Source organism: Paramormyrops kingsleyae, chromosome 3, assembly GCF_048594095.1.
Source record: "Paramormyrops kingsleyae isolate MSU_618 chromosome 3, PKINGS_0.4, whole genome shotgun sequence".
Classification (NCBI taxonomy): Eukaryota; Metazoa; Chordata; class Actinopteri; order Osteoglossiformes; family Mormyridae; genus Paramormyrops; species Paramormyrops kingsleyae.
In genome coordinates, this window is record NC_132799.1 from 30,871,422 (window position 1) to 30,898,437 (window position 27,016).

General features: G+C 43.4%; 1 protein-coding gene across 4 annotated transcripts; it reads right to left on the reverse strand.

The window, feature by feature from the left end:
- Window positions 1-1,021: 1,021 nt before the first annotated feature.
- Window positions 1,022-25,712, reverse strand: strip2 (striatin interacting protein 2). 4 transcript variants are annotated; one of them, XM_023841330.2, is made up of 22 exons: window positions 25,624-25,712; window positions 21,539-21,608; window positions 20,928-20,999; window positions 17,670-17,804; window positions 17,454-17,574; window positions 16,250-16,318; window positions 15,500-15,606; window positions 14,313-14,440; window positions 13,833-14,021; window positions 13,125-13,175; window positions 11,905-12,140; window positions 11,487-11,552; window positions 10,599-10,662; window positions 10,052-10,123; window positions 9,900-9,974; window positions 9,612-9,709; window positions 7,947-8,073; window positions 6,265-6,365; window positions 6,087-6,153; window positions 5,387-5,491; window positions 5,072-5,276; window positions 1,022-2,049 (listed from the first exon to the last, which is right to left on the reverse strand). In XM_023841330.2, the coding sequence occupies exons 1-22, from the start codon at window positions 25,633-25,635 to the stop codon at window positions 1,802-1,804; spliced, it is 2,418 nt and encodes an 805-aa protein (XP_023697098.1). In that variant the 5' UTR covers window positions 25,636-25,712; the 3' UTR covers window positions 1,022-1,801. The 4 variants fall into 4 exon arrangements, with proteins under 4 accessions (XP_023697098.1, XP_023697096.1, XP_023697095.1 ...); XM_023841328.2 differs by lacking the exon at window positions 25,624-25,712 and adding an exon at window positions 25,197-25,289 and having other exon boundaries at window positions 14,343-14,440; XM_023841327.2 differs by lacking the exon at window positions 25,624-25,712 and adding an exon at window positions 25,197-25,289.
- Window positions 25,713-27,016: the final 1,304 nt, after the last annotated feature.

The following is a 27,016-nucleotide window of genomic DNA, read 5'->3' on the forward strand; positions in this document are numbered from 1 at the left end:
AAACAAGTAAAAAAAAAAAAAAGAGAGAAAATCCCTTGACACATATAATTGTTCTTGCCTAAACATGTGCACATGAAATTTCTTATAACTTAAGTGCATTTTTATACAAAACCTGTGTTTTCTTACTAAATGAGGTGTGACAAATTTAAGCACTTTCATTAAGTGTCCAGATTAAGAAGTTATCACTTAAGATAAGTCCATCTGCAGCCCTAAACTGTATAAGGAGCTGAAGATTGATGCTCTATTTATTCCTCCATTTGCAGTAAAGTGTGTGCTATGTGGGGTATGGTTATCTTTTCTTAAGATAAGACAAGGTACATCTGAGACATCTGCAGAGCACAGATTTGGAAAGTAATTGCAAATAATAAGAGACTGCTTTCCCTCCACTGGATGTGTTTGGAATGAAATGTAATGGTAGGGAGACCATATTTTGCTTTGCAAAAAAGAGGACATGAGAGGCAGAATGCAAAGAGAGGCATCAAATAGATGCAAATATGATGACAGAAAGTATTCTGACTGTAGGAAGCAAATATCAACATGACACAAAGCAAAATGCCAGATATTTCAGGCATTTTTAGGTGCCAAAAAAGAGGACATATGTTCACCTTAGTAATAAGAAATGTGCAACGTCTACATATGACATAATCTGAATTTAATCCCAGAGCAGAACATTTCACACGAAATTCAGCATAAACCCCTTTCAGAATGTTACCACCTTCAGAACTAGTCTTGAACCTGTTTATTTGGTTAATTGCTTTGTCTTTGTGCTAATTAGCTGCCACATTGTGTACCTTGCTTGAGCTTCATGTGGTTTCCACGCCTACCACTTTATTAAAGTTAAAGTTAAGCTATAACATAAGGTTATGACTAACAGTCACATAGCACAGTGGTAAGAGTGTGTCTCCTCATTCACTGTAACAATGGGTAAAGTACATGGATTTTGCCTAAACCTGTACAAATGAAATGTATGAAGTAAAACACTGCAAAGATCTTTTTAGTTAGAAGAAATAGAAGGCAAGTCTCTAAAGCAGGCGGCTCTTTAATTTATATTCCATTATGAACTACGTTACTGATTGCACATTATGCTGAAGAGGAGATAATCTCATAGGTGCAGAATTGCAAAGTAGCATATCATTACAACAGAAATGCATACCACACAATATTTCCAGATTGCTAAACACACAAAACACATCTTGAAATGACAGCGGTTTATCAACATTTGTTTTTGTTTTTTTTTACTCCCAAAGTCAGTGGTTTGGCATTAAACAAGATAGCATTTCCAGAAACTGGCAAATATGAATAAACCAGAAACCCAGGTCTAAATGTAAACCAAATCTCAACTAAGCCTATTGTGCTTTTTGATTTTTGCTGTTGAATGCAAATAATAAGAGAATGCTGTTGAATGCTATACACTGTCTCCAGGACAGCAGAACTAGGGCAAGTAGACTCAGTGTGACATAGAAAAGGATGCAGTAGAAAAATGGTTTGTATTGTTTAAAGTGCTCTTCACTTCCCCATGATGAAAATGATGCACTCATGGCATCAGAAGGGCCCATCTCAAAGGGCAGCCTCACCTTCTCTATCTCGAACAACGCTTATTTTAAGTGACTGACAAGAAGTATCAGGACATTGTGCTTTACAAAGTGTACAAAGAGTGTGTTCCAGCATCACTATACATATCTGATGTTACTTAGTCTCATGTATTTCAAATCAGTCAAATGACTGACATAATGATTGAACTGCTGTATTTTCTCCACTCTTGATCCAACCACAAAAGGCTGTTAGGTCTACTGCCAGTTCACTAAGCCTGCAGGAGCTCTTCCCACTGGATGGACTGGGAGAACACCTCTCTCTCCAGCCACATCTCATAGCTATAGGGAAAGTCCTCGGGCAGCTCCACTCGCTGGCCCAGCACACTCTGCAGGCAGTTGTCCACGGGAACAAACTCTCCTCTGGTCTTCTTGCCATAGCGTCGTCTGTTGAACAGTTCGATACTCTCCCGCAGCGCACACTCTTCTGCTTGGAAGTCCCATGGCCGGGCATCAATGTCTGAGGGAAGACAGGATCAGCTGCTGAGTGGGAGACCATAAGCTGTAGAACCACTGGTAACACTCAACTTAAAGCAGTCACCTTCACAATGCGTTATAATTAGTGCTGGGCAACGATGAAAATCTTTAATCGTGATTAATCGCATGATTTGTCTGATTAATCGTGATTAATCGCAATGTTATGCGCAAAATTTAATAATGAATTCAAAAGTAGTGTTGTGTGCACTTTATTTTAAACCTCTGGGGTCGGCGGTCCCGCCTGACAGAAATTTCGCCAAATCATTTAAATAACACTGCGAGTTTTTGTCATATACACATTTAAAAAACACCCTCAGAAACCTTGGACGGTCTACTTTTCAAATATATATAGGTAGAAATTGTTGCCATTTTCAGCAGCAATTCTTGTACCTGTGTCCATGGCTCAGTGTGCTAAGCCTGTCTGCCTGTAATCACAAGATCGCCAGTTCAAACCCATCCTATTTAGAATGTGAATAGTGATCTTCAGCTGAGAGCAGTCCTATACACTCCTGATGCAAGTAAGACAAAGAAAGGTGGTACAGTTTGCTTTTTTGCCTATTTAACCTAATTTAAAAAACTTTAATACTTCCAACAATGAAAGTTTTGAAAAGAAGACCGATTACAGATTTAGTCAGTGTTTTTTTCATGATTCTACATAATGATTTCAGCGAGATATAAACTGAAATACACAAGAAAGATACGCGGTTGACGATGCCCTCGTCCCGTGTGTTAATAATAGTCACTGCATCATATTTATCGCTTTCTATATTTATATGGTCACAGTTTCATTTTTCATTCCATCTACCAATAAACTGTGAAAGGGATTTTATTGTTGCTACTTTCTTGCGTTTCAATCAATATTCATTGTGAAAGCCACTGACTTTGAGGAAAAAGAGTGTCACTCCAAAATTCTAACACTTTAGTAACCAAACCACATAAAATTTCAGAATGTCTCTTTCACCTATGTGTAGCCAACCCCTGTGTCTAAGCTTCAGAGCTCAAAAGTCTTACCTAGAAATGTCTATAATGTGATTTTTTACAATTTCTCAGCATGTCTGAAAATAGGTTTTTGAAAAGTATATGTTTAAAGATTTTAACAAAAAATAGAATAATAACATTTTAAGTGGTCTCAGATTATTGGTGCTGAGTTTGTGCTGAATAAAAGCACATGTAACAATGCAGCAGTCTTAGCCCCACCCCAAATGCTCTCATTGATTGAAACGCGTGATGAAGCCCATTCCAAGCCAGTACTGATCAACATCCCTCCCCTCCTGTGACCTATGGTTTGTAGGTGTATTCAGAGCAGAGCATGTGAGCGTAGTGGAGCGGTGAGAATTTCCGCTCCTCGCTCACGAGGCTGTTGGCTCCGCCCGCTCCTCCGCTCTAATTCGCACTAAGCCGCTCCGCTCAACACCGCTCCTGGCTCCACTAAAATTTCCTCCCGCTCCAGTCAAATCGCTCCACGCTCGCTCCAATTTAAAAGAGGGACAAATAATCTGCATGCCTTACAAAAGTAACCTTAAACCGAAGCCTTATGTCATAAAGAAATATGAGCAACGGCAACATTGCCACTCAGAACAGAAAATATTTATTTTTAAGCAACATATAGACAACAACAGACAGGTTTGGCAATGGCATTCCACGCAAAAAAAGGCTTAAAAATAAAGGAATCAGTGGGCTTAATAGCCTAAATATACATGCACGTTTTAAATTTCTCAATTTTTTTCTGTTGATGCTGCTGCTGCGTCTCTATAAAATAAAATTTCACTGACAGCGTTACGTGAAATTTAAAAAATCCTATTAGACCTACTTTGAATGACAAAATGAATTTATTTGATTACCGATCTTTACTTTATAGGCTTTTATACTTTAATTTACTATAGACTTGATATGCTACAACCATATAAAACTTGCTCGCGTTTTGCTTTGGCTTCCGCCTGTTCGTGTAGCACCCTCTCATGTTTCTGAGAAAAGTGATTCCAAAGTGAATCTTTACTCACTGAAACAGTTTCACCACATTATTGTTCTTGCTCTACATTATTGTCATCTATACGTTTGATAAGAATAGTACACTTGTATGATTTATCAGTTGCCTTTGTGAAATACTTTGCGAATTCCATCTCGTTCCAATTTGTGTAACAGTCTTGATAGTTGTACAGATGAATTCTGGGTAGATTTGGGCGCGCCTCAGAATCGTAGTGTGAGCGGTATCGGAGCGAAATTGGAGAGACAGAGCGACCGCTCCAGCCTTAATTAAAAAACCGCTTCGCGCTCCCCTCCACTCCGCTCACATGCTCTGATTCAGAGCCAGCGAGCAACAGACTTTCAAAATAATACTACTACTAATATAATAAACTGCGTTAATTCGCGATAAAATAATTGTCGGCGTTAATAAAGTACTGCGTTAACGCGATAATAACGCATTAACTTGCCCAGCACTAGTTATAATGCATTCATAAAGTATTATAATGCATTCATAAAGTATTATAAACATGGCTGTAACTATTTATAAAAAGGCATAACACATTATAGCCCTGTTTATTATGCATTATGATGACTGCTTTAAGTAAAGTTTTACTGAGTTACTTGGTAAGAAAAGGCAAGGATGCCAGCATTCTGATGAGACAGCATATGACACGGATGGCTGACTAAGGAGGTGACCACCCAAGTCATCCCCTCTATTCAACTGAGGCTATAAGTGGCCAAATAACAAAATAGATTTATCCTCCTTCCCTTAAGAATGGTCACTAATTTACATCTTAAATATGTGACATTATACCAGCCTACAAGAGGTGAAGAATAGCACCTTTGAGTACTGTACTTCAGAATGTCAATTTCGTACTGAGGCTTGGTTAAATTATAAAACACACAAAATGTTTCACAATAACAGGAGGATGGTTACTATTTTATTAAATAGTCTGGGGACACAGGGCAAAATGTTAGTACTTTTTTATACCAAGCAGGCTATTCAATATTTGGACACAAGTAGGGGCTTACAGTCTTACCATTGCCATAAGCCCAGTCGTCATTGAGCCTATGCCGCACTTTCTGGTAAATGGCCGACATAGTCTTCATGTTACTCTTCCTCCATTGTCGACCCAGATACTTTGTCTGGATCTTGAGCAGCTTGAGAATGTAGAGCTGCATCATAGCTTGCTTGACCTTGAGTGCCCTCTTGAGGATGGGAGCAGACTTGAAAACCACTAACATCTGGAAGGAAAGACAATATTGAGATTAAAGAGCAGAGCAGCAAAACCAAGGGCGATGGACTTTTTATCCTGTACAACATAAAGGGACGCATGTCCCTGTTGAAAACTCACCATAGTCCTAGAGTGCTTCCACTTGGTGACCTTATTGAGGATCCTCAGGAGGTTTATGCAGGAAAAAAGGTTCCTCCAGCAGAACTGGGTGTCATCTCCAGACTCCTGTGTGCAGGTATCACACACAGCAGATGGTGTGGCTTATAAGTAGGTGGACTAACTCAAAAAGGTCCCAAAAGAACTGCTCTTACACTCTTGAGAAAGCAAACATAAAGTCGTAGACAGTATTGGGCAAGTTACTCACAAAAGTAATCCATTACACACAGACGTGGAAAGTTCAGGTCCAGAAAGTACAAATCCAGACCAAGGTTTTGTTTCAACCAACCAGTTGAGTATAAAGAGTCACAGTCACAGAGTACTCAACTGGTTGGTTGAAACAAAACCTTGGTCTGGATTTGTACTTCCTGGACCTGAACTTTCTGTCTGTAATGGACTACTTTTGTCAGTAGCTTCCTCAACACTGGCCATAGAAGTGAGGAAATCTAAAGACCAGCTTAAAACTCAAAACCTTCTAATAGTCTCCTGCTAAATTTTTAAAACAACTATAGTAATTCTTCTTAAATTCTACTGTAAGTTGACTGTGGTCATCAGGGGAACCTTCCATATTTGCTGCAATTGAGTTCATTTGCATTTTGGGAGACATAAAGGAACGGAGTTGCAGTGAGGATGAGGTTTGATTGGAGCTGAGCGCTGGACTTACCAGACTCTCCACTGTGAGCTCTGGCATCTCATACAGAACGCAGTGAGGGAAGTCCAACACACCGATCCTAAGTCAGATGGTGGAGAGAAAGGTTACAGGAAACACACACAAGAAAACATGCAAACACATAGACCAGTCACTGTCATCCAACTGATTCCAGAAGGGGATTCGCGCATACCTGTTTCTGGCACTGATGTAGGATGCGATGTTCTGATTGAAGAACTTGAGAATGAGCGGTATGCAGTTAGCAAAGACTAGATGTTGGGAAATATACTCAAACTGGATGGAGAGTGGAAAGAACAGAAAAAAATGAGATGGAGAGAGGCATAGGACAGAGAACTGTAAGACTTCAGTCTGTGGTAAGTGAAAGGATTCATATCCTGTGTCATGAATTCTATAGAATTTTTGGTAATGCTTTACATTAACTGCACTCATAATGTCTTTATAATGCATTTGTAGAAAATTCAGTGCACCTTCATAATACATTCATAATGCATTCATAAGCAGCATCGAACCTAATATACCTTAAAAGCATTAATACACATTAATAACAAGCATTATACTATTCTATGATTATAATGTTTCTTGATAATGTGTATATTAATGTATGTTAGGATGTTACGGTATACTTATATGCTGCTTATGAATGCATTTTGAAGTTGCGCTGAATGTTCTATTAATGCATTATGAAGGTGCAGGAAAAGTGTTACACATTTTTTGTTGTTCATTTGTTGTTAGATGTTTATTTAATGTTAGCCTTTCCTTTAAATGTTCAGTTCATTTAGACAAGCTTGCCCAAGTTTAGAAATGCCATCTAGTGATCATTTGTGCATCTAGGAGACATTTGGGTGGTGAGGGACTGTATGCCCCTGCTGAGCAAAGCCATAAGTGAAAACCAAGTGGTCCATAAGAAGAACTAACCCTCTCAGAATGCACTTAGAGGAAGCCTCAACGCACGTTAATGATTTATGTCCTTCAGGATTGCAACCAAACAAACAGTCTCAAACTCCCAGCATATAAAGTGTAGAGATTCTGCTAATGGAAAATGGTGTCCAGTGGTATTATTCTGGTCTTTCCTTCACAGACCTATAGAGGGCGATATACCATAACATACATACTGTTAACTCTACGGCGATTTCAGTCCCAGCTAAGCAAGGTCACGCCGATACGAATACCCCAGCTAACAGGGAACGTTCACAGAGCTTCAGCTAATGTTATGTGACGGTTCTCTCAAATTTGGCACAGAATGTTCTTAATGTAGCATTAATGGAATGTTATTTCCATGTGTTACATTGTAACAAAGGTTCCGTCAATGTCAGCACGATAACATTATTACCTCAACATCCTTTTAATGCAATTAATGTTGAAAAATATTGGTTTAATATAAAATATAATTTTATAAAAGTGCTCCATGTGTATACTACAAACGTGCTGTCCAGCCTCGAACCCGTAACCTTAGCGGTGTAAAGTAACAGGGTTACCTGCTGCCCTACCATGCCTTTTATTACCTTTTATGTAATTAGTCTTAGTTATAGTAGTAGTTGTAGCACTGGGATGACGTTCTGGGAACATCAGGCGCACTGGACATTTTTAATGTTTCCAAACCTTAATCATAGGGTTCGATACACTTGTTAGCAGACACAGCGCCGCAGCACTAGCACTCTGTGTGAAAACCCCGTCCTGGGATTCCTCTCTTCCACAGAAAGGAGAAACACTGTTTGAGGGCAATACTGTTTCAGTTTCGACAGAGGCAAGAGGTTAGCTCAATTAGCTGTGGTCTGAGTTACTCAGGGCTCACCTGTGTCCCTCAGCTCCTGCTTCTGCTTATCATACCCTGGGGGGGGGGACTGGCACTCTGACCTGGTAGATGTGGTTCAGCTTGAAGTGCTTCAGCAGCAGCAGTAGTAGAGCAGAGATAGCCTTGACAATGATCTCCTTGTGCCGGTTCACATCCACACCCAGCTTCATGCTCTGCAGGACTGTGATTCTGAGAGGCAGATGAGACCAGCAGATTTATACGGATACCCATCTGTCACCAGTAACTATCTTCTAACTCAGTGTTTCCCAATCAGCTCTTCCAGGACCCATGGTCGGTCCTTGTTTTTTACGCCCTCTGAGCTCCCTGCCAGACAGTCCACATCAAACCTGTCAAGTTTTGGATTTGAAAATAATAGAAATTTTCCGGCACCCACCGCGAGCCATCCCACCACCCCAACCAAGCTCCAGTATCCCTTACATTTTAAGACAGGTGTACAAGAAATCTAAAATAACCACTTGTCATTTACGTTTTATTTTCATTACACATTTTCTTTTAATTTCTCATCTTCACTCATGTGGCTCTCTGGCATTCACTAATGACTTATACAGATTTGTTGCAGACTTTGTATCCTTGTTGAAGTCGTCACAGAAGGTGAAAGTAACGTTGTTTTCCGCACACAGCATTGCCATTTTAACCTCCGCATTTATGACCTGGTTAATGTTGTAAATGACCTGCAGACTACTGCAAGTGGCAGTTCTCACGAGGCTACTGACAGTTCAGTTTGAAGAGGCAGAGGAATTTTTTTTTTAATGATATTATAATACGGGAGATTTACAGGAAAATACTAATACGGGAGGACGGCGGGAAAGAGGGGTAAAATACGGTAGTTTCCCGGCCAAAACGGGAGACTTGACAGCTATGGTCCACATTCGGGAGCAAAACTTTGGACTGTCTGCGGGTCCCTAATGACCGGATTTGGAAACACTGCTCTAAATGGTTTAGCAACAAGATGAAGTCAGTGTGAAGGAGTTAATATTAAATGGGAAATATTGTATTTAAATATGATAAATGCACAAAGTGAAACTGACAAATAAGAAGTACTAGGAGGAAATAACTATTATCAGTTCTGTATTTCCCACTCAGTTTTACTTGTGATACAGTCATGCGTCACTTAACGATGAGGATACAATCTGAGAAATGCGTCATTAAGTGATTTCGTCGCTGTGAGAAAATCACATGCCTCGTTTCCACCAATGTGGTGCCAGAGCCGGTGCCGGGCTTTTTCACAGGGTTTATAGAGTATATTCACACAAACCTAGATGATATAGCCTACTAGACACCTAGGATATATACTACAGCTTAAATAACAACAGAGTACAGTATAGTAAATACATAAACCAGTAACAGTTATCAACAAGTATTATGTATTGTATATGTTGTATAACTGGCAGCACAGTATAACTGGCAGCACAGTAGGTTTGTTTACACCAGCATCAGCACAAACACCCGGGTAAATGCATTGTGCCATGACATCACAATGTTGCTAGGCGACAGGAACTTTTCAGCTCCATTATAATCTTATGGCATCGCCGTCGTGAATGCGGTCCGTCGCTGACCAAAATGTCGTTATGTGGCGCATGACTGTGAACATGGACAGGTATTGCGCGGACATGCACATGATAAAATTTTACATTTAAACAATATATTTGATTTAAAAGCAGTTGAGGTTGAGCTGAAGCGACAGGTGGGGGAGGCCAGGCCCTTACGGGATTTCCTCAGGTAGCACGTCCGCCAGGACATTGATGGAGTCCACATTAGTTCTGGAGGTGGGAGCTACAGCCAGCAAGAGCTTCAGCAGGCCTATCTGAGGGAGGTTATAAATGCATTAAAGAAGCATATTCCTCTATAGTCATGACTTACTTGGAAACTTGTCAGAACCTCAAGGACATTTGTTTGAACTAGGAAGAAAAGATTCCATGCAAACTAATCGAAGACAAAACAGATTGTAGACAGTCAGAGTGGAGCTGGTTGGAGACTAGGTGCCAGATACTCACCACATATTGGGGCAGGCTGGGCAACATTCGCTGGTACAGGATCTCCACAGGCATCTCCTCCACCTCCTCCATACCCTGACCAATAGACAGCAGACTGAGTCATGGGTGGAAGCTGGCAGGCCAATGGGAGAGAGACGGAGGCCATTACTGACCGTGGTCATGGGACGCTGCTGAAGTGCCTCCTCCTTTTTAATCTGTACCTCCGCTATGGAGACGTACTTGTGCTGTGAAAAGCAGGCAGACAAGTTCTCCCATAATGCTCTTTGTGTCACATGATGCAATACAATATCCATCCATTTTCTATACCCGCTTGTCCTACTGATGGTCGCGGGGGTCCATAGACTATCCTGGAAGCTACGAGCACAAGGCAGCGAATAACTGAGGATGGGGCGACAGCCCATCGCAGGGCGCACACACACACACACACACACACACCATTCATACCTACGGACAATTTGTCAACTACAATTCACCTTAGCATGCAACAGCACTAACCACTGCTCCACCATGTTGCCCATGCAATATAATCACCAAAGGGGATCTTAGAGGGAACACAAGACTGGAATGGACCTAATTAGGCGGTCAGGTTGATATATTTGAGAATATTTTGGGGCTTGATTTAGTTTTAGTTTGATGGATCTCAATCAGCATTATGGGTTTTTAATATTCAGGTGAAAGATGAGGTAGGAGTTAGCCTACCTGCTTGAGAGTCTTCACACTCTCGTGGATGGGCCTTGGCAGACCAACCAAGGTTTCAGTGTCACTGCAGGACAATCCCACAAGCAGAACAATGGTCAAAAATAGGCATCTGATACAAAATTACTAAGGTACTGCAAGCGGGCGGAGAATGTAAGTAGGCAACATGCCGTAATCCAAGACAGCAGCAACACTAGAGATTTATGAAAGGGGGGGAGGGGGCTACGCCTTCAAGCCTTTATTAGGGGGTCTGATGGAAATGGCCCACATTATTTAAACTAATTAGTGTACATTTATTTGGGGGGGGGGGGTAAAAATAGGCCTAACTACACCCCAGATCTCACAGTAAAGCTAAATTCCACATCCATCTTTCTCCGTCTCTATTCCTTGATCCCGCTGATATAACATTTTACAGTTCTAGTGGCTTTCAGCAATTAAAACATACTTTTTCTGTACTTTTCACTGTTTAACATGATGTACTAGTGAATGACATAATAGTGTTAAAAGTGTTCTTACACCAAGGGGACGCTGACGAATTTTCACTTAAAGCACCACACCTCTACTCTTTTTTCATTAGATGTTAGGTCTGTAATCAGTCCATTTCTACTGCAGGTCTTCACTTACTGTCAAGCATGAGGGATTTCAACAACAGCGGGAGAATTGCAGGGTAATTTTAGAGGGAGACTGAACAGTAATTACTTAGCTGCAGACAGGGTCAAAGTTAATCAACACCCAGTTCTCAATCTTTCCATTTTTGTTCCTTCTTCTCCAGAAATATTTCCCTGGCCTGGTGCTGCTTATGCTAATTCTGTAATAAGCACAAATCCTAAACCTAATGAAAGATGACTTGCTGTTCACGGCACTGACCATTGACAAAGACGCAGTACCTACTTTCCCAGAGTGAAGCCAATGAATTTGTTCCTGCTTGTCTCCAGGAAGTGCAAAATGTCTTTCTCTCTGTACAAAAACAGAACTTGTCAAGCCGGTGTAACTTCTGCACATTCAGCGGACGCCAGCTAGAGAAGGTCCACATTTAATATGTCTGTGACTGACTGATGATGGCATTATGGAAATATGGCCAGTCACTAGCAAACCTTTACATCTGTACATTACTTTGGTGCTCTAACACTCAGCTTGTCTCATACAGTTAATGGGATTTTACCTTCTACATCTGCCCTTCATTTGCTGCGCTAGAAGTTACGACCTTGGGAGAAAGAAAGCTCATGCACTGCAACAGCAGACCCCGTAACACAGCAGCGAAGCAGGAACGGTCTGCTTGGGGCAACGATATCTGAGGAACAGCCTCCACCTGACTTTGGGTGCCCAGGGGAGGCCCTTCGGAAAGCCAAGCCTCTCAGCAGGGGTGGAGAGAAGGAGTGGAGGTGGCAGTGGAGGCTGGATGATGGTGTCACGGTCCAGGGGGTCCACCTCGGCCTCCATCGTGCTGTCCATGTCCTCGCCGTCATCTTCTTCATCCCTCACCTCGTCGTTCTTGAAGGGGTCCCGTTCTCCATACGTGTCGAGGCTGTCCTGCTTCACCAGGAGCTGAAAGACAGGCAAACACACAGTCCTCACATGAAAGCTGGCAGTGGCTTGTCTGGTTTCCTAAGCTATAGGGAAAACAGGACATCCCCAAAGCAGCTCTCAGACAATGGTCCATTTTGGATGAAGGACACATGTGCTATCGAATCTGACATAGCTAAAGGCTGAAAAAGACCTTCAGATTTTATTGAAATTGTCTTGTTTTGAATGGGTTAGTAGTGTTTCCAAACACCTGGAAATTGTGACTGAATGCAGACTGGGGGGTCTGCATGGAAACGGGGCTAGTGCAGGACACCCACATTGGGCGTTCACTGTTACCCCCTCATGTTCATCACAGTGCAACAACGACTATGAAAGATCGGGGAATGTCACATTTTCTTTCAGAGAAGAAATTTAATTCTGATGCAATACATTATTCTGAAGCATAAATGAGTAATTTGATACCCTCATTTGACTGGCTATAGAACTGGACTGAGAGACAAGTCAACAGAATAGAAAGTCCTATAAAATCCAGTAAGCTCATATATTTAGCATTTAATTGATTTCTAAAATAAATTTTGGAAAAATGTTTTATTTCTAAAACAACCACTATGAATTCCTGCTAACATTTAGGCCTTTTTTTTTATCCAAAACAACAAAGCAAACCAAGCTAAATAAAAGAAGTGACAGACAACCATGACACAAGCCTTAGGCATGGGTTGCATTGATGTAGCATTAAATGCCATGGCGATTTCTTAACGGTGGAAGAGAAATGGTGACATGGGGCCCATCCTCCAGCGGAACAGCCATTTTTCTAATAAAAGCTGGTGCCTATTCCATTCTCGCCAAACCTCAAGAGAGACTAGAAGCAGCGGGGATGACTAAAAAAATGCAGCCTGCATGGAGGCAGAGCAGAAACAGGAGGAGAAAGAGTAGGTAGAGATGGACACAAAAGGGTGCAGGACCAGCCCAGAAAACGAGTGCACAAAAGGGAGCGTGGTGAAAGACCTGCTTCTTGGAAAAGTGAATGTCTCCCTCCAAGCTATCAAGAAAGGCCATCTGTAGAAATAGAAGGAAGAGGTGTTCAAAAGCAAAGTTGAAATCCTCTGAAGATATGGTCTTGGCTAGTGTTTCTCAGTCCGGGCCTCAAGGACGCCCAGACAGTCCACGTTTTGGATCCCTTCCAGCCAGTCAGTAGTGATGGACAAAATGATGCTTCATGATCTATTCGCTGTATTTTTGACCCCAGTAGATGGCGCTCACTGTAGGGCACAAAGCATGCCTCAAAGCAAACCAAGAGCACCATCTAGTGGGGTCAAAAAATATAGCAAATGGTTCAAGAAGCATCATTTTTGTCCATCCTGGTAGGAAGCAAAAACGTGGACTGTCAGGGGCTTCCCGGGGACCGGTTTGAGAAACACTGACCTGGACTGTAGTGGAAACCTCAGCAGCCTGGTGCTGGAGAGTCCCATGTCACCAGAGTGGAATCACGGTGCTCACATTCAAAACCTTGACTTTCGCCTACCAGCTATAGTCTGAACGGTGGTCAGGTGTGAGTTCTAGGGTTGTCTGATAAAACTGCAGCAAATCTGCAGCAATCCACCCAGTACAATCTCAGCTACGATGCAGGTTTTTTATTTAAGGTATGCCTGCGGATCGGGTATCTGGAGTCACATAACCGGGTGCTGCTTGCTGAGAAGAGGAGAGGAAAGTCACCCTGCGACTTCGGCGCCCCCTCTTCTGTTGCTGCTGCTGCTCGAGGAGCTCCATGGCGGAGGCGGGGGGTGAGGCCGCCCGCATGGCACGCACCACCTTGATGCTGTCCTCCGGGAGCGGGGGAAGGCCCAGCTGCTCACGACTTCTCTCCTTCATCTGCTGCAGGTCGTCAAAGCCTCCCAGGGTGAACTGGAAGCACATGCGCACACTCAATCCAGTAAATGCATCTTAATCCCGCTGAGCACACTGACAATTTCCCTGTGGCTAAGCATCATTAATCATTCCCACATTACATCCTTCTCCCCTCATAATGTCACTCCCAAGTTCTCATCAAGAAGACTGCCGACGATTAACATGTTCCAGAACGGGACGGAACCCCATCTGTCACGTCAGAAAAACTTCCCAAGGGCTCAAGAGCCTTTGAGTGAGTAACTGATGATGAGCTCTATAAATGTAACAGCACAACACGGCGAGACTGACCAGCACCGTCTTCCAGAGAAGCAGAAGCACCTTTTTCATGGGGAAGTGAGGGGCGTTCATGCTGCAGAACTTTGTCATCATGCCGAAGAGCATGAGCGCAAAGGGCTCGCCATTGTGCAGCGAGGAACCTGCCAAGTGGGTGGGAGGTGGTGATCAGGGCTTGAGGCACTGAAAGAAACAAATAATCTAACATGCAGCCTCAGGTTTCATCATCCCGGTCTCTCCACCCCCACCTAACACCCCGAATATCGAAAGAACAAGCTCTGTGTTTTCTTTAACTGAAGCACAGTTGCCGTAACACAGTAATGAAAACTGCTTTATTTGCCATTTATACAGGTGCATTGGAATGCTTCTGTTCCCTCCTTTGACACACACACACATACACACACGCACATGTAGAGTAAACATATCCTTATGGGGACCGCTCATTCATTTCGATGGGAAAAATGCTAACGCTAACTATGACATACACACACACACACACACACACGCACAGTTGGGGACAAAGCCTGGGGTCCAAGCACAAGGGCCAGCCATTTATCCACCACCCCTGGAGGAGGGGGTATTAAGGGCATTTCTCAAAGGCCCAATGGACATGTGACCATTCTACCAGGACCGGATTCGAACCCATGACCTATCCCAGTGAGGGATTTCTCTAGTTAATTTGTAGTTATTTTTTATTTAGTTAATTCATTTATCTCTTTTATATTTTCATTTTTATATTTCTTTCTGTCCTTGTTACTTGCTTCCTCATCATGTTCTTTGCCTCTCATACAACTCACTCTTACCAAGGCTGTCTGACCCCCCCTGGCTCCAGGAGTCTGTAAGAAGACCATAGAGAAAGGCCCGCTTCCCTCAGGTGGGGGGGGGGGGGGCAGAGACAGATGCAGACACTGAACCAACCGTTTCTGTAACATCTTCATTCTGTCTTAATGAACTGCTTAAGCTTAAGGAACCTGCGTCATCATTCGACTCTGAAAGACCCTGGGCTTTCACTGAAGAAATCTATCACTGGTGAGTCACACACCACCCTCCAGTACAACCACCAGTGATATTCGCTAAAGTGTCAATTAAACATCTGTCTGTTTATTCTCCTATGATACACAGAGGCAAAATGAAGCTTGTGTTGTTCAAGTGCGAAGAGGCAGCGCGGCCCCCCGTGTCTGGGCAGGTGGACGGTTGCTCACCCAGCTCCACCTTGAAGGTCTCCCTGGCCATCTTCCACTCCAGTTTGTCGTTTTCAGCCTCTGAGCGCACGGTTTCCACCATCAGATACATGACGTTCAGCAGGACCCTGGAGAGCCAGAGCACGCCAAGACCAGCAGGAGGCAGCTATTAAATAATGTGGGGTTTCTAATTAAAAGGTCACAAGATGAAACCGCAGGATGGTAAGTCCATGTTGCGTTCAACAGCAAAGGACTTAAAAGAAATCACTTCATTAATTATCTGCCTCAGAACTTAAATCCAGTTCACTGCAATGTACAGCTGTAAGCTATTCTAGTGTTGGACATGTTAAGGAAGACTAGCCTACTTTCACACATTCAGAATATGGTCATGATATTCACAGAGTGTAAAAATATGTGACGGAGTTTTCCTAAGTGGTTTATTATGATCATCATCCCAGAACATGAAAGCTCCTACAATATGTATTCTCCAGTAATTATATAAGATTGGAGGACGATGTTGACTTTGCTAACATATGTTTGCTGGAAATACATCTCATGTGGGCGAAAAACAAGATGTGCTACTTCACACTAATAAACTACATAACAATAAGCAATTGATCAAGAGCAGAAATCCTAGCAGATTTATGTATAATTATCTCCGGAAAGCAACCAGGATGGCTGTTCCTGCAGCAATCAGGCGCGATTCGGAAAGACGTCACTGGGGAATGCTCAGCATGATCCCAGCCAATCCGATCCTGTTTCAGGTCTCACCTGAGCTCTGTGCTGTCCACCAGGGAGATGGCTGGCTTACTCACTGCATTACTGCATGCCTGGTTATTGCTGCAGGATGATGGACAAACACAGTAAGGAACCCACCAAAAGCACAGGAGAATCAAAAATTCTCTACAAAGTTTCTAAACCATGAATAATCTCCTCCAGGGTCAAAGACACAACACAAACACCTATATGGGATTTGAAGTGGCGATATTTCAGTCTCAAGCCCATTTGTTTAACCTTGGTGCTATGCAATGCACACAGAGGATGAAAAATGAGGAGAGGCAATATGGAGATCTATATCAACTCAATGGGACCATGGAACGGAAATACCTGGTCCAGTCGCATTGAGAGGCTGGTCACAGTGCTGCTCGGAGTTTAGCTAAACATGGTCCACGGTCTCCAATGGATGGGCTGTTCCCTCATAAGCCGTGACATAACCCACTCCAGAACCTGACTCAAATGGTACTATAAATATTCCTTGGTCTGCTGCTTCACACACTAAAAATATTCCTGCATGGGACAGGATCCACTCCACAGCTGCTTGCTTGCTTTCTTGCCACCTCAGTGTCTCCGCTGAACCGCCATAAGGGGGGGGGGGGGTGTTGAAAGGCTGTCAGGAGGTCACACCATTAGGCATGGGGAATGGGGAGGGTCTCTGACTTTGGCTTCCTTCGGCTCTGAATGAGAAAGCCACTGGGTCTTCGTGGAGTGAAAATTTGGGAGTGACCGAGTTCATCTATCTGAAGCTTACAGTGCAAAACGGAAGCTTGAAAAATGTCTCAAATGACCTAAACGTGCCATTCGTGAGCGTGGCACCTTGTCAGACGCTACAAGACTGCTCCTACAACACTGCTCCTACAACACTGCTCCTACAACACCGACTAGAGTTATTTGGCAATGACTTAGAAGATGTTTGACTCAGTGCTACAGTACAGGTATTGTATGAATGATCCTATTGTCAAGCAGAGACTCCAAAATCAAATTTGGAGAAGCTATTATAACAGCATGTTTTTAATGTGGTTCCTCTGTGGGTGAGAAGCGTGAAAAGATGGCTTAGCTCTAGAGCTTTTTAGTATAAGGATGTTTATAAGAAGCGGGAGGTTGGAGGGGGGCGAAGGCTGGTAGTGACAAAATTACCAATCAGGAAGTGTGGCAATAGCATATTGGGGGGGGGAAGGGGGGCCACATGGCGACTCACTCCATCTCCATGCTCAGCAATTCCACCATCGCCGTGAAAGTGCCCATGCTCAGCAGAAGGTAGATGTTGTGCCTGGACCAGTGCAGGATGTCCGCTTCTGTACTGCACTCACTGAACACACCTGGGGGGGGGGGGGGGATTCATGATGAATCAGCAGGGGGAGATTTAAGCATGTGCATGCGCACACACACACACACGCACACACGAAAAACTCACCCTGGGCTAAGTAAAGGATGGCACGGGTCACTCTCAGCCTCCTGTCTTTGTTGGTGACCTCCAAGGCGTCCAGCAGCCGCATCACATAGGCCCTCTGCTCAACGATGCCCAGCTCAGTCCACCTCTTCTCCTTCACTTGGGGGAGGGGAGACAGAGGGGTCATATGAATGAGAGCGCCGTGCTACTGTGACGCTCGAACTCGTCTTCACATGTGAAAGATTAGCTGAGCTCAGCAATACTCATTAAAGCTCCCTGGCCAAAGACTGCAGCCCAAAGCAGGACTGGACATTACAGGCACTCAGTGTTGTGTGTTAATCTGTGAGGCCAGACCAAGCTAAAGACACGGAGCCGAAATCTAGAAGGTGGATTTCCCCAGAGCTGTTGAAAGTCATTAGTGGGGAAACATTTTTAAAAGTAGGAACACTCAAGCGTTCAAGGGAACACCGGCGGGACCTCAAGTTCACTTTCTGTTACACAGCAGTCTGGAAATGAGGTCTTCATGACCTCTGACCTCCTAATCCTGACATGACGGCCTTAACCCCTACCCAGCCTTAACCCTATCCATAATTAACCAAGCGAAATACGAGACTTTTAGCATTTTTAGTTTTGTGATTGCATTCACAGATCTTTGTGGGGACCTGAAAAACACACACACACACACACACACACACAGAGTAAACAATGTCTCCTCATACATTGCTGTGGTTAGATTGAAACCCATGGTCATGGAGCTGTGAGCAGGACCCACTGCCTGCCTGCCCACAACAGTGACCACTGAGTGGTTTTCAGGATGTTTTCCTCTGTCATAACAGACCTTGGTGAATGTAGAACAGCTGGGTCATCTGCAAAGTACAGATCTGCTGCAACACCATCAAGCAGGCAGCACACAATGAATCCCAACGGGGGAGGGACTGGGGGTGGGGGTGACTCTCCTTCTGCATTTGAGTCATATGATAGTTCTTGATTTACACATCAACTCAGACATGACAGACAAGGGAAGGCAACCATGATCTTAGGCCACGTTTATTCCAGGGCTACAGGGATACAGTGCTTGAGTCTGGTTACTGAGAGCAGGAAAATCTTCACATTATTATGTATGTATGTATTTATGACATTAACTTCTGTGCATTAACTTTTAATAAAGTTATTTATGTGATTGGTTATGTACAGGGGCTGGACAATGAAACTGAAACACCTAAATGTTAGACCACAATAATGTATTAGTATGGTGTAGGGCCTCCTATTGAGGCAAATACAGCATTAATTCATCTTATTAATGACAGAAACATTTCCTGCAGAGTGGGCAGAGGGATTTTGAGCCATTCCTCTCACAGTAGCCAGGTCGCTATGTGATGTTGGTGAAGGAAAATGTTTCCTGACTCATTCCTCTAAAACACCCCAAAGTGGCTTAATAATATCCAGATCTGGTGACTGTGCGGGTCATGGGAGATGTTTAAGTTCACTTTCATGTCATAGAATCACTGTTACCAAGCTTATTGTGTGTATTGGTGCATTATCATCCCGATACACGGCACCACCTTCAGAGTACAATGTTTGAACCACCGGGTGAGGATGGTCCTTCAAAAGAGTTCAGCAGTCTTCGCCAGTGACGCACCCACCTAGAACAAGTTAGTGGGCCTAGGGAATGCCATGACATTGCAGCCCAAACCGTCACTGATCCACCCCCATGCTGCACTCTGGGTACGCAGTGGTCTGGGTGGTAAGCCTCTTTGGGGCTTCTCCACACCGAAACTCTCCCAGATGTGGGAAAGACAGGGAAGATGAACTTATCAGAGAACAAAACATGTTTCACATTATTCACAGCCCAAGATTTGCACTGCTGGCACCATTGAAACCGACTTTAGCCATTGGCATGACTGACCAAAGGTTTAGCTAAAGCAGTCCGGCCATGAAAATCGACCCTGTGGATCTCCCAGTGAAGAGTTTTGGAGGAAATGGGAGAGTCGGGGTGCGCATTTAATTCTGCAGTGAGTTGGGCAGCTGTGGTTTTATGTTTATTATGTCTACAATCATGGTTAGTACCCGGACGTCCCATTCAGACGGCTTCCTCTTGCGTCCACAGTTACTCCTGTTGCTTGTGGTCCATCCTTCATGGCGGTATGCCAACATTACCCTGGATACTGTGGCTCTCAATACACCACAAAGACTTGCTGTCCTGGTCACAGATGCACCAGTGAGACACGCACCAATGATTTGTCCTCTTTGAACTCTGATATGTCTCCCATTATGTTGTGTGGATTGCAATATTTTATATACAGCTCTGCTATTGCTCTGCTAATTCAACCTTCACACTCTGCTCTTATTGGTGGAATGTGCAATCAGTGAAGGCTGGCTATATATATAGGTGCGAAACCTCAAACATTATATCAGCCAGTGGTTCTGTTTCATTGTCCAACCCCTGTAGGTTCCCAAATATTATTTAGTCCACGCAATGCAGCAGTTTTACATTCAACATTGGGTAAATAATTTTTCAAGGGTAGCGCAGTGGTGCAGTGATTTGCACTGTTGCCACACACTTGTGGGACCAGGGTTGGAATCCCTGCTGTGTGGTCCCCCAACTAAAACATGCTAGGGTGAATCAGACCTGCCAAATTCCCTGTAGGAGTGAATGCATGTGTGAACTCTGATTGGTTGATGCCCTGTGTTGCCCTGGGTTATTCTCTGCCATGCACCTATAGTTCTGGAATAGGCTTCAGATCCCCATGACCCTACACAGGATAAATGGGTGGATAAACCATTTATCTGACTGATGTTTTAGACGAATTTTAATTGACTTCATCAAATGGCTGCAGTAGTTGAGTTCTTTGTCTTCATCCTTTGATTTTAAACACAGGTATGGAATGTAATTTCTGTTGGATAGCCCTTTTTCTGCCCTTAGTAGACTCTTGTTTTTAAAATAACCCATAGAATAACACATTTTCTCAGTTTAATTCCGTAATTTGTTTAGTGGACAGAGGGATGGTCGTCCACCTTTACCAGAGACACAGACCACCTCAGCTGTGCGGACTGTGCTCACTTCTCTACAGATGGAGGACACGTCACAGACTTTCTGGCCCTGGTGGCTGTAGGGTCAGGTATTTACAGAAAGTTAGGGGCCATTGTGCAAGAAATGAACCAGTGCCTTAAAGACGTCTTCAAAACCGTCCCAGAACAAGAAGAGAAGCAAACGCAAGGAGGTCCACAAAAGGCCAGAAGGTGAGTCACAGCCTTTAGAGAATAACTCAGTGCCTGTGGTACCTTCAGTCCTGAAGTCCTCAAAGCAGTCTCTGTTCAGGATGAATTCTGGAACTTCTGTGTAACTGTACAGCTCTGGGGATAGGAAGAAAGGTGTATTTTCAACCTCTGCACAACTGCTTCCAGAACACTGCCCCCGTAACTGAGGCAAAAGATGGAACAGACAAGGCTTCACAACCCATAGCTGGTGGGACTACAGTATGCCGTCAGTCATTATATATCTTAACACAGTGGGGACCGAATGTTAGCTCATATGAAGTCTGTCATTGACAGTCCACCGTAATCCCACCCACCTTGAATTACAAACATGCGCTATCCCTACCAAGCGTTTCTTTTCACCATGTGGAAAACCATAGCAACACGCAGTATCAGAACATGGGCTGCAAGGGCCACCATGGCTAAACAACTTGATCATTGACCAAAAGGTTACACTTCATAGAGTCCTTATGTTATATCTTAGAGCAAGATACTAAGAAATTGCTCTAATATATTACACAGTTGCAAAGATGTATAAAAACCTCTGTTCACTGAAAGGCTGCTAAGCAAATGTGCCATATACATATGATGTAACTATCGCCATAGTGTGGTGTGGTTGTTAACAGAGAATACTTTACCTGCCAGCTCAGTTGTGAAGCTATCCGTGTCTCCATACTCAAACTCCAGCGCAGGGGATTCCACGGAGCCCTGGAACACAAACCATGCAGTGGCTTACTGCCACACCGAGAACCTCTGATATTGTTGTGGCCGGACCAGTTTCCCCCCTTAATGCGATTCTTTTCTGCGGGAACCAATTACCATGTCTTTATGAAATTAAAAAATTAAATTTTTAGTTACATCGTTTTAGTTACATCGTTGGTGCAGATTAACCTGGTGTTCAATTCTGCAAGCGCTGCACCAACCATACCTACACCAAGCAAGTACAGGGCACCTTGTCAGCTCAGATGAATAAATTTAAAAGAAACCGCAGTGACAAATGCAGGGTGGGGACCGAGAGGACGCGACCCATCAAGTTGAATCATTTAATACTGTAAAATTTGCCTCCCCATTCGAACTTTGGTCAAAAGGTGAAACCTATAGCAGAGACCTGTGGTCAGGGTGGAGAAGGAGAGCTGGCAGTTAGACTGGCCACCGGCCTGCAGCCCACAAGGAGAAGCATGACATGCCTTATAGCAGGTATACCCCCCCACATCTGTTATGGGGGCGCAATTTAAGAGAGAAACTTATGAGAAATTATCTTATGACCATTTCAGATTGGCATTACACTGGAAAAAAATGTTGGCTTACTCTCATATTTCACACCAACTCTGGGAATATTTTATGGGGGAGGGGGTACTCTTTGAGGAATCCCATTAGTCCAGTGGACTAATTACATTAAAAGCAGACAATGTTGAAAACTTCTGATGGATCCCATGCTGTTTTGGTGGTCAGAGTCCTCCATGACGGAAAGGCTACAGCGGTAGAGCAAACTCCTCCATAAATGTCAAAAGCACTGGATTCTGTTGGGGTAACATTGTTGGCACTTGTCTTTTGAGTGCATGGAAGGTTAAGCACCTCTAGATTGGAAAACACTAGTGGTTGTCTCTATTTTTAAAATGGGAGATGAGGGGATGTTTTTCGATTATAGGTGGATCACAGTTCTCTAGATTCCAGTGTAGCTGTGGACCAGTGGATCACCTTTTGTGGCAATATCCTAATGCAGTCTACATGTGCTTTGTAAACTTCTACTTGGACTTCGCCATGTGTCCTGGCATATACTCGAGGAAGTTCTGCAGGAATTTGGGGTACCATGGCCACATCTGATGCTATACAGTCCTTGTGTGAATATAGTAAGAGTTGTGTCTGCATACTTATCACTTACAGCAGTGTTTCCCAATCCGGACCCACGTTTTTGTTCCTTCCCAGCTCCTGGTAGCAAAAATGTGGTCTGACAGTGAGCATCAGAGGGGAGGGGGGATGGGAGCAAAGATTTGGATCGACTGTGAGTCCCTGAGGACCAGATTGGGGAGCACTGACTTAGAGTGTTGTCTTCACTCCAGATTGTGCTTTTCATGGACATGATAAAGGGGTACCAGCCTGGAAGGTGACATCCCTGTCATGCAGGTGAGATTTTGCTTCCATTCTCATGCGACCAGCACCTCCAGCACACGCTCAAACGATTTGAGTATGAAGTGGCAGGAATGAGCATGATACTGGCTGAGGAGGGAGAATCTGCCCTCACCAATGGAGTACAAGTGTCTCAGGATCTTGTTCGCAAGAGCTGGAAATACAGAGAGTGGATTTCACAGGTGGATCAGGTCAATGAATGCAAAACCAGGCTCTGACAATGCCTCTGGTGATCACAAGTCATCAGAGTAGGCTCACGCCTTTCTGATGCAAGTAATCCTTTTGGACTGAGAGGTGGTTTGTGAATCCTAAATGGGTGACACCTGCTCAGCCCCCAAGTGAGTTGTTCTAGGTAATCCCAGGATATGCTGGAGAGATTGTACCTCCAAGTTATCTTGGGAACATCTGGGGATCCACCAGAACAGCACACAGCCTGTGACTGTGAAAGAGAGGTCTGGTCTGACATGATCAGCACTGCTACCACAATCCTCACCAGAAATAGGGGTGTGACCATGATGATGGTGATTTATTTTGGATCAGTACTCCCAAAAATCTGTCACAAGTTCGTTTGCCATGATTTGGTGCCTACATTTCTCCTTACAAATAAGCAGTTAAAGGAAAGAATGAAATGACAGATGATAGACAGATAGATAAATAGACTAATGAATGAATGAGTACAGAACTGAACTAATAGTGAAGGTCAAAGTGTTTTATGCAGGAATAATGCAACTAATTATATAATTATATCAAACAAACCAATTAAATTTATCACTGTTTAAAAAGGCGTTCTTTTTAACAGGGGCGTAGGAACAGGGGGTGACGTCCCCGTCCCCCCCCCACACACAAAAAAAATGTAAAAATCCACAATAATTTCACTTATTACGTTGAACCCCCCAATATCAAAGTCCCTGTTACAAATCAACAGTTTACTCAGAAGGACCACCGTGCGTCGAAGCGCCGTTGCCCACACGGCGTCATTTACAGCCACCAAATGAAGTGTGTTTGACCTGCATCCAGCCTGTATGCACACAAGCGGGGATATCGCCTGTGCCGCCCAAGCGCATTGCGATTTCCCCCGGCCGCGGGGCCGGTGAACCTGTCCCCACTGACAGGCGTGAGGAAGTGCTTCTACATGGACCGCCTTTCAAATACCTGTATATGATTCCCCAATTTACAAGAAAATTAATAATTCTGAAACCGAATTCTCCATAAACCATTTATGTGCTCGTCACTAAATTCAGAATTAAATAATTCGAATATATGAAAATGTCCTTCGATGCACACTGTGCATAGCCTACTACATGTATTTCAAGGTTGTGCGGTCCATAACGGAATAAAACACCCATGTTACCCTAATAATGCTTTAATTAATAATCCATCAGTTAATCGATTAGGAAAAAACAGTGGAAACGACGAGTTAATACCAGAGTACATTTGTCTTTTAGCATTTCAATGTTAGTATTTGTCAGGTTTTAAAGTCGTTTAAATACATGTGCTATATGTAAAAATTGCGGACCGGGGACGTGCAACTCTGATTCATTCGGTGAAATAAACATCCAGTATATAAATAGACAAATACTACCACAATATGTTCGCGTGTTGAAATAAGTCATCACGAGCAGATAAACCAAATCTGAATCCGAGATGGTTCACATAAAACATTTTGACATAAATAATAAATTACGCGTCAGTTCATTCATCCAGTTCTCGCCACCCGTACCGTGGATAAACATTGACAGGGGGGAAACAGCAGAACCCAGGTTTCACATTACCCCTGCACATTTGGCCGAGGGATTACTTTAGAAAGTCATTGGTCAGAATTGTTTTTTAAAATCACTATATAATTAGATTAGGCATAAATTTATCAGAAAATTGTCCCGGGCGCTGCTGTGATATTACATTTCATGTGGTGGTCTCATCCTTGTATTTTTAGCGCTTGTACTGTCACCAAATATCAAGTCAGATTGAGCTGGTTTTTCTACAGGAGATCTAAAGGATCGGTGCAAACCTCCTCCAGCGCCGCGCGTCTGTGCCTCCGTACGCACACAAATATCCTAATTGGACACGGATCACTCGGGCTCCCCTCATAAGCTGTCCGCTGATTGCCGAGCACTTCTCACACTTCGGGAGCACGTATCCGTTATTAATATGAGATATCAGGTGCCGTACCTCCATTTCGTTCCGTGCCAACTCGCTCCGGATCGGGCGCTCCGTGAAAGTGGTATCCGCACATGCAGCCATTTACCGAGTCCAAGATCGCGATTCCCGTCCCCACCAGTATTATTGGATGATTAGGTGACAGGGTGGGCGTGATTTAAGGTAAATGGCATTTGAACAGTGGACAGCGGACTTGTCTGTGAAGGAAAACCAGCGTAGGAGTCGGACATGTGTTGGAGCGCTATTAATTGCCCAGTATACTCGTACCATTTGGCTCAAGGTTGTGAACTAGACGTGTCAATTAGAATTGAGTAAATAAATAAAAAAACACCAAGTACATTTACTTCACAAATCTATAGCAAGCCCATTCAATGGAATAGGGCTAACAGAGCAAAACCTTTTTTTACTTTTATTCCATGTATAGAGCGAAATATCTCACCGGAGCGACCATTCATCTTCTATAACGCTTAAACATCCAAGCTTGCGGTTATTTCAGTGGCAAAATTGAGATTAAATACTTATTCGTGTTACATCAGCAGAGTTGAGCGGCGCCCCCGCCTGTGCAAAGAATCAGCATCGGAAACAGGATCTGGTTTCTCAGTTGGATTTTTAGTGGTATTCAAAACACAGGCATAAAAGAGAATGATTTGCATCCTGGTTTCTGGAATCTTCCGGGTAGGACGGATCATAAACACGGAATTATGGCATACTGATTTAACCGTAACGTGCCGTTCACTAGGGTGTCACCTGCAATAACTTGATTTTCTTCCTGCAGCTAAAATATTTTGAGAGCAGGTAAGCACCGTATAAATTAATATGGAAGAATAAATCACCGTGGACCAGTATGGTTCACTGAACCAAATCATTAATTGCAACATAAGTGGACAAGATGAATTAATGAACTTTCTCTCAGTCGGGCCCCATTAAAATGCATTAACTATTCCACTGAGCACACATCTTTTGGGAGTGCTGACAGAATGTTCAGTGGTTTCATTGGCGGCCAAAATTAAAATTAATGAGTATCACAGCAGGGGTCACTGAAAGCAGAATGTTTAACAAACCATCGCATCCCTTAAAACCCTAGAGTTGCAGATGACATGAGAGTGCAATGGTAGCACTGAATCGCTTTTAACACCTAAGTAACAGTATGCAACCAAATGGTTCCTGAACCTGTATCTGTACCCATAATGGCATTCAGTTTGAATCCCAGTGGACCGATCATATCACTATTGGGCCCTGAATCATGGCCCTTAATCCCAGCTGCTCCGGCGGTGTTGGATTAATGGCTAATCCTTTGCTCGGACCCCAAGATCCACTTTCAGCTGTACAGAATATGTGTCTTTGTGTTATGTAGGAGAACAAGAGAGGATATGTGAAAAACAAATAAAAGTACCTTATTTTCAGAGGGGTGAACAATCATTTCCTCTTACCCAGATAGTGGAAACATCAATGATTACCTTTCTTCTTCACTCCTGGTCAGTTATTTGGACTTCAGAGCAGTGGCTCTCAACCTTTTTTGCACCGCGACCCAATTTTTTTACCATGCCAGCTCAGTCGTGACCCTATATCAATTATAGGTTTAAATTAACACTATGATCAAGCGCACAGTGCACTCTGCAATTTACACCAATCAATGCCTATCGCACAAATCTGACTGGATGTGCCAGTGAATCTTAAATGAAGCATCTGTGGTTTGGCTTCTTGGATTGATTGAGTGTTCACTAGGTTTGCGCTAAGCATTTGCAGACCCAAGACCTGTTTAAATAAGTTAATTTAGGATTGGGGCTGGGAAATCTGATCGTGGATCAGCATAGGAGCATGCTAGTTTTAAA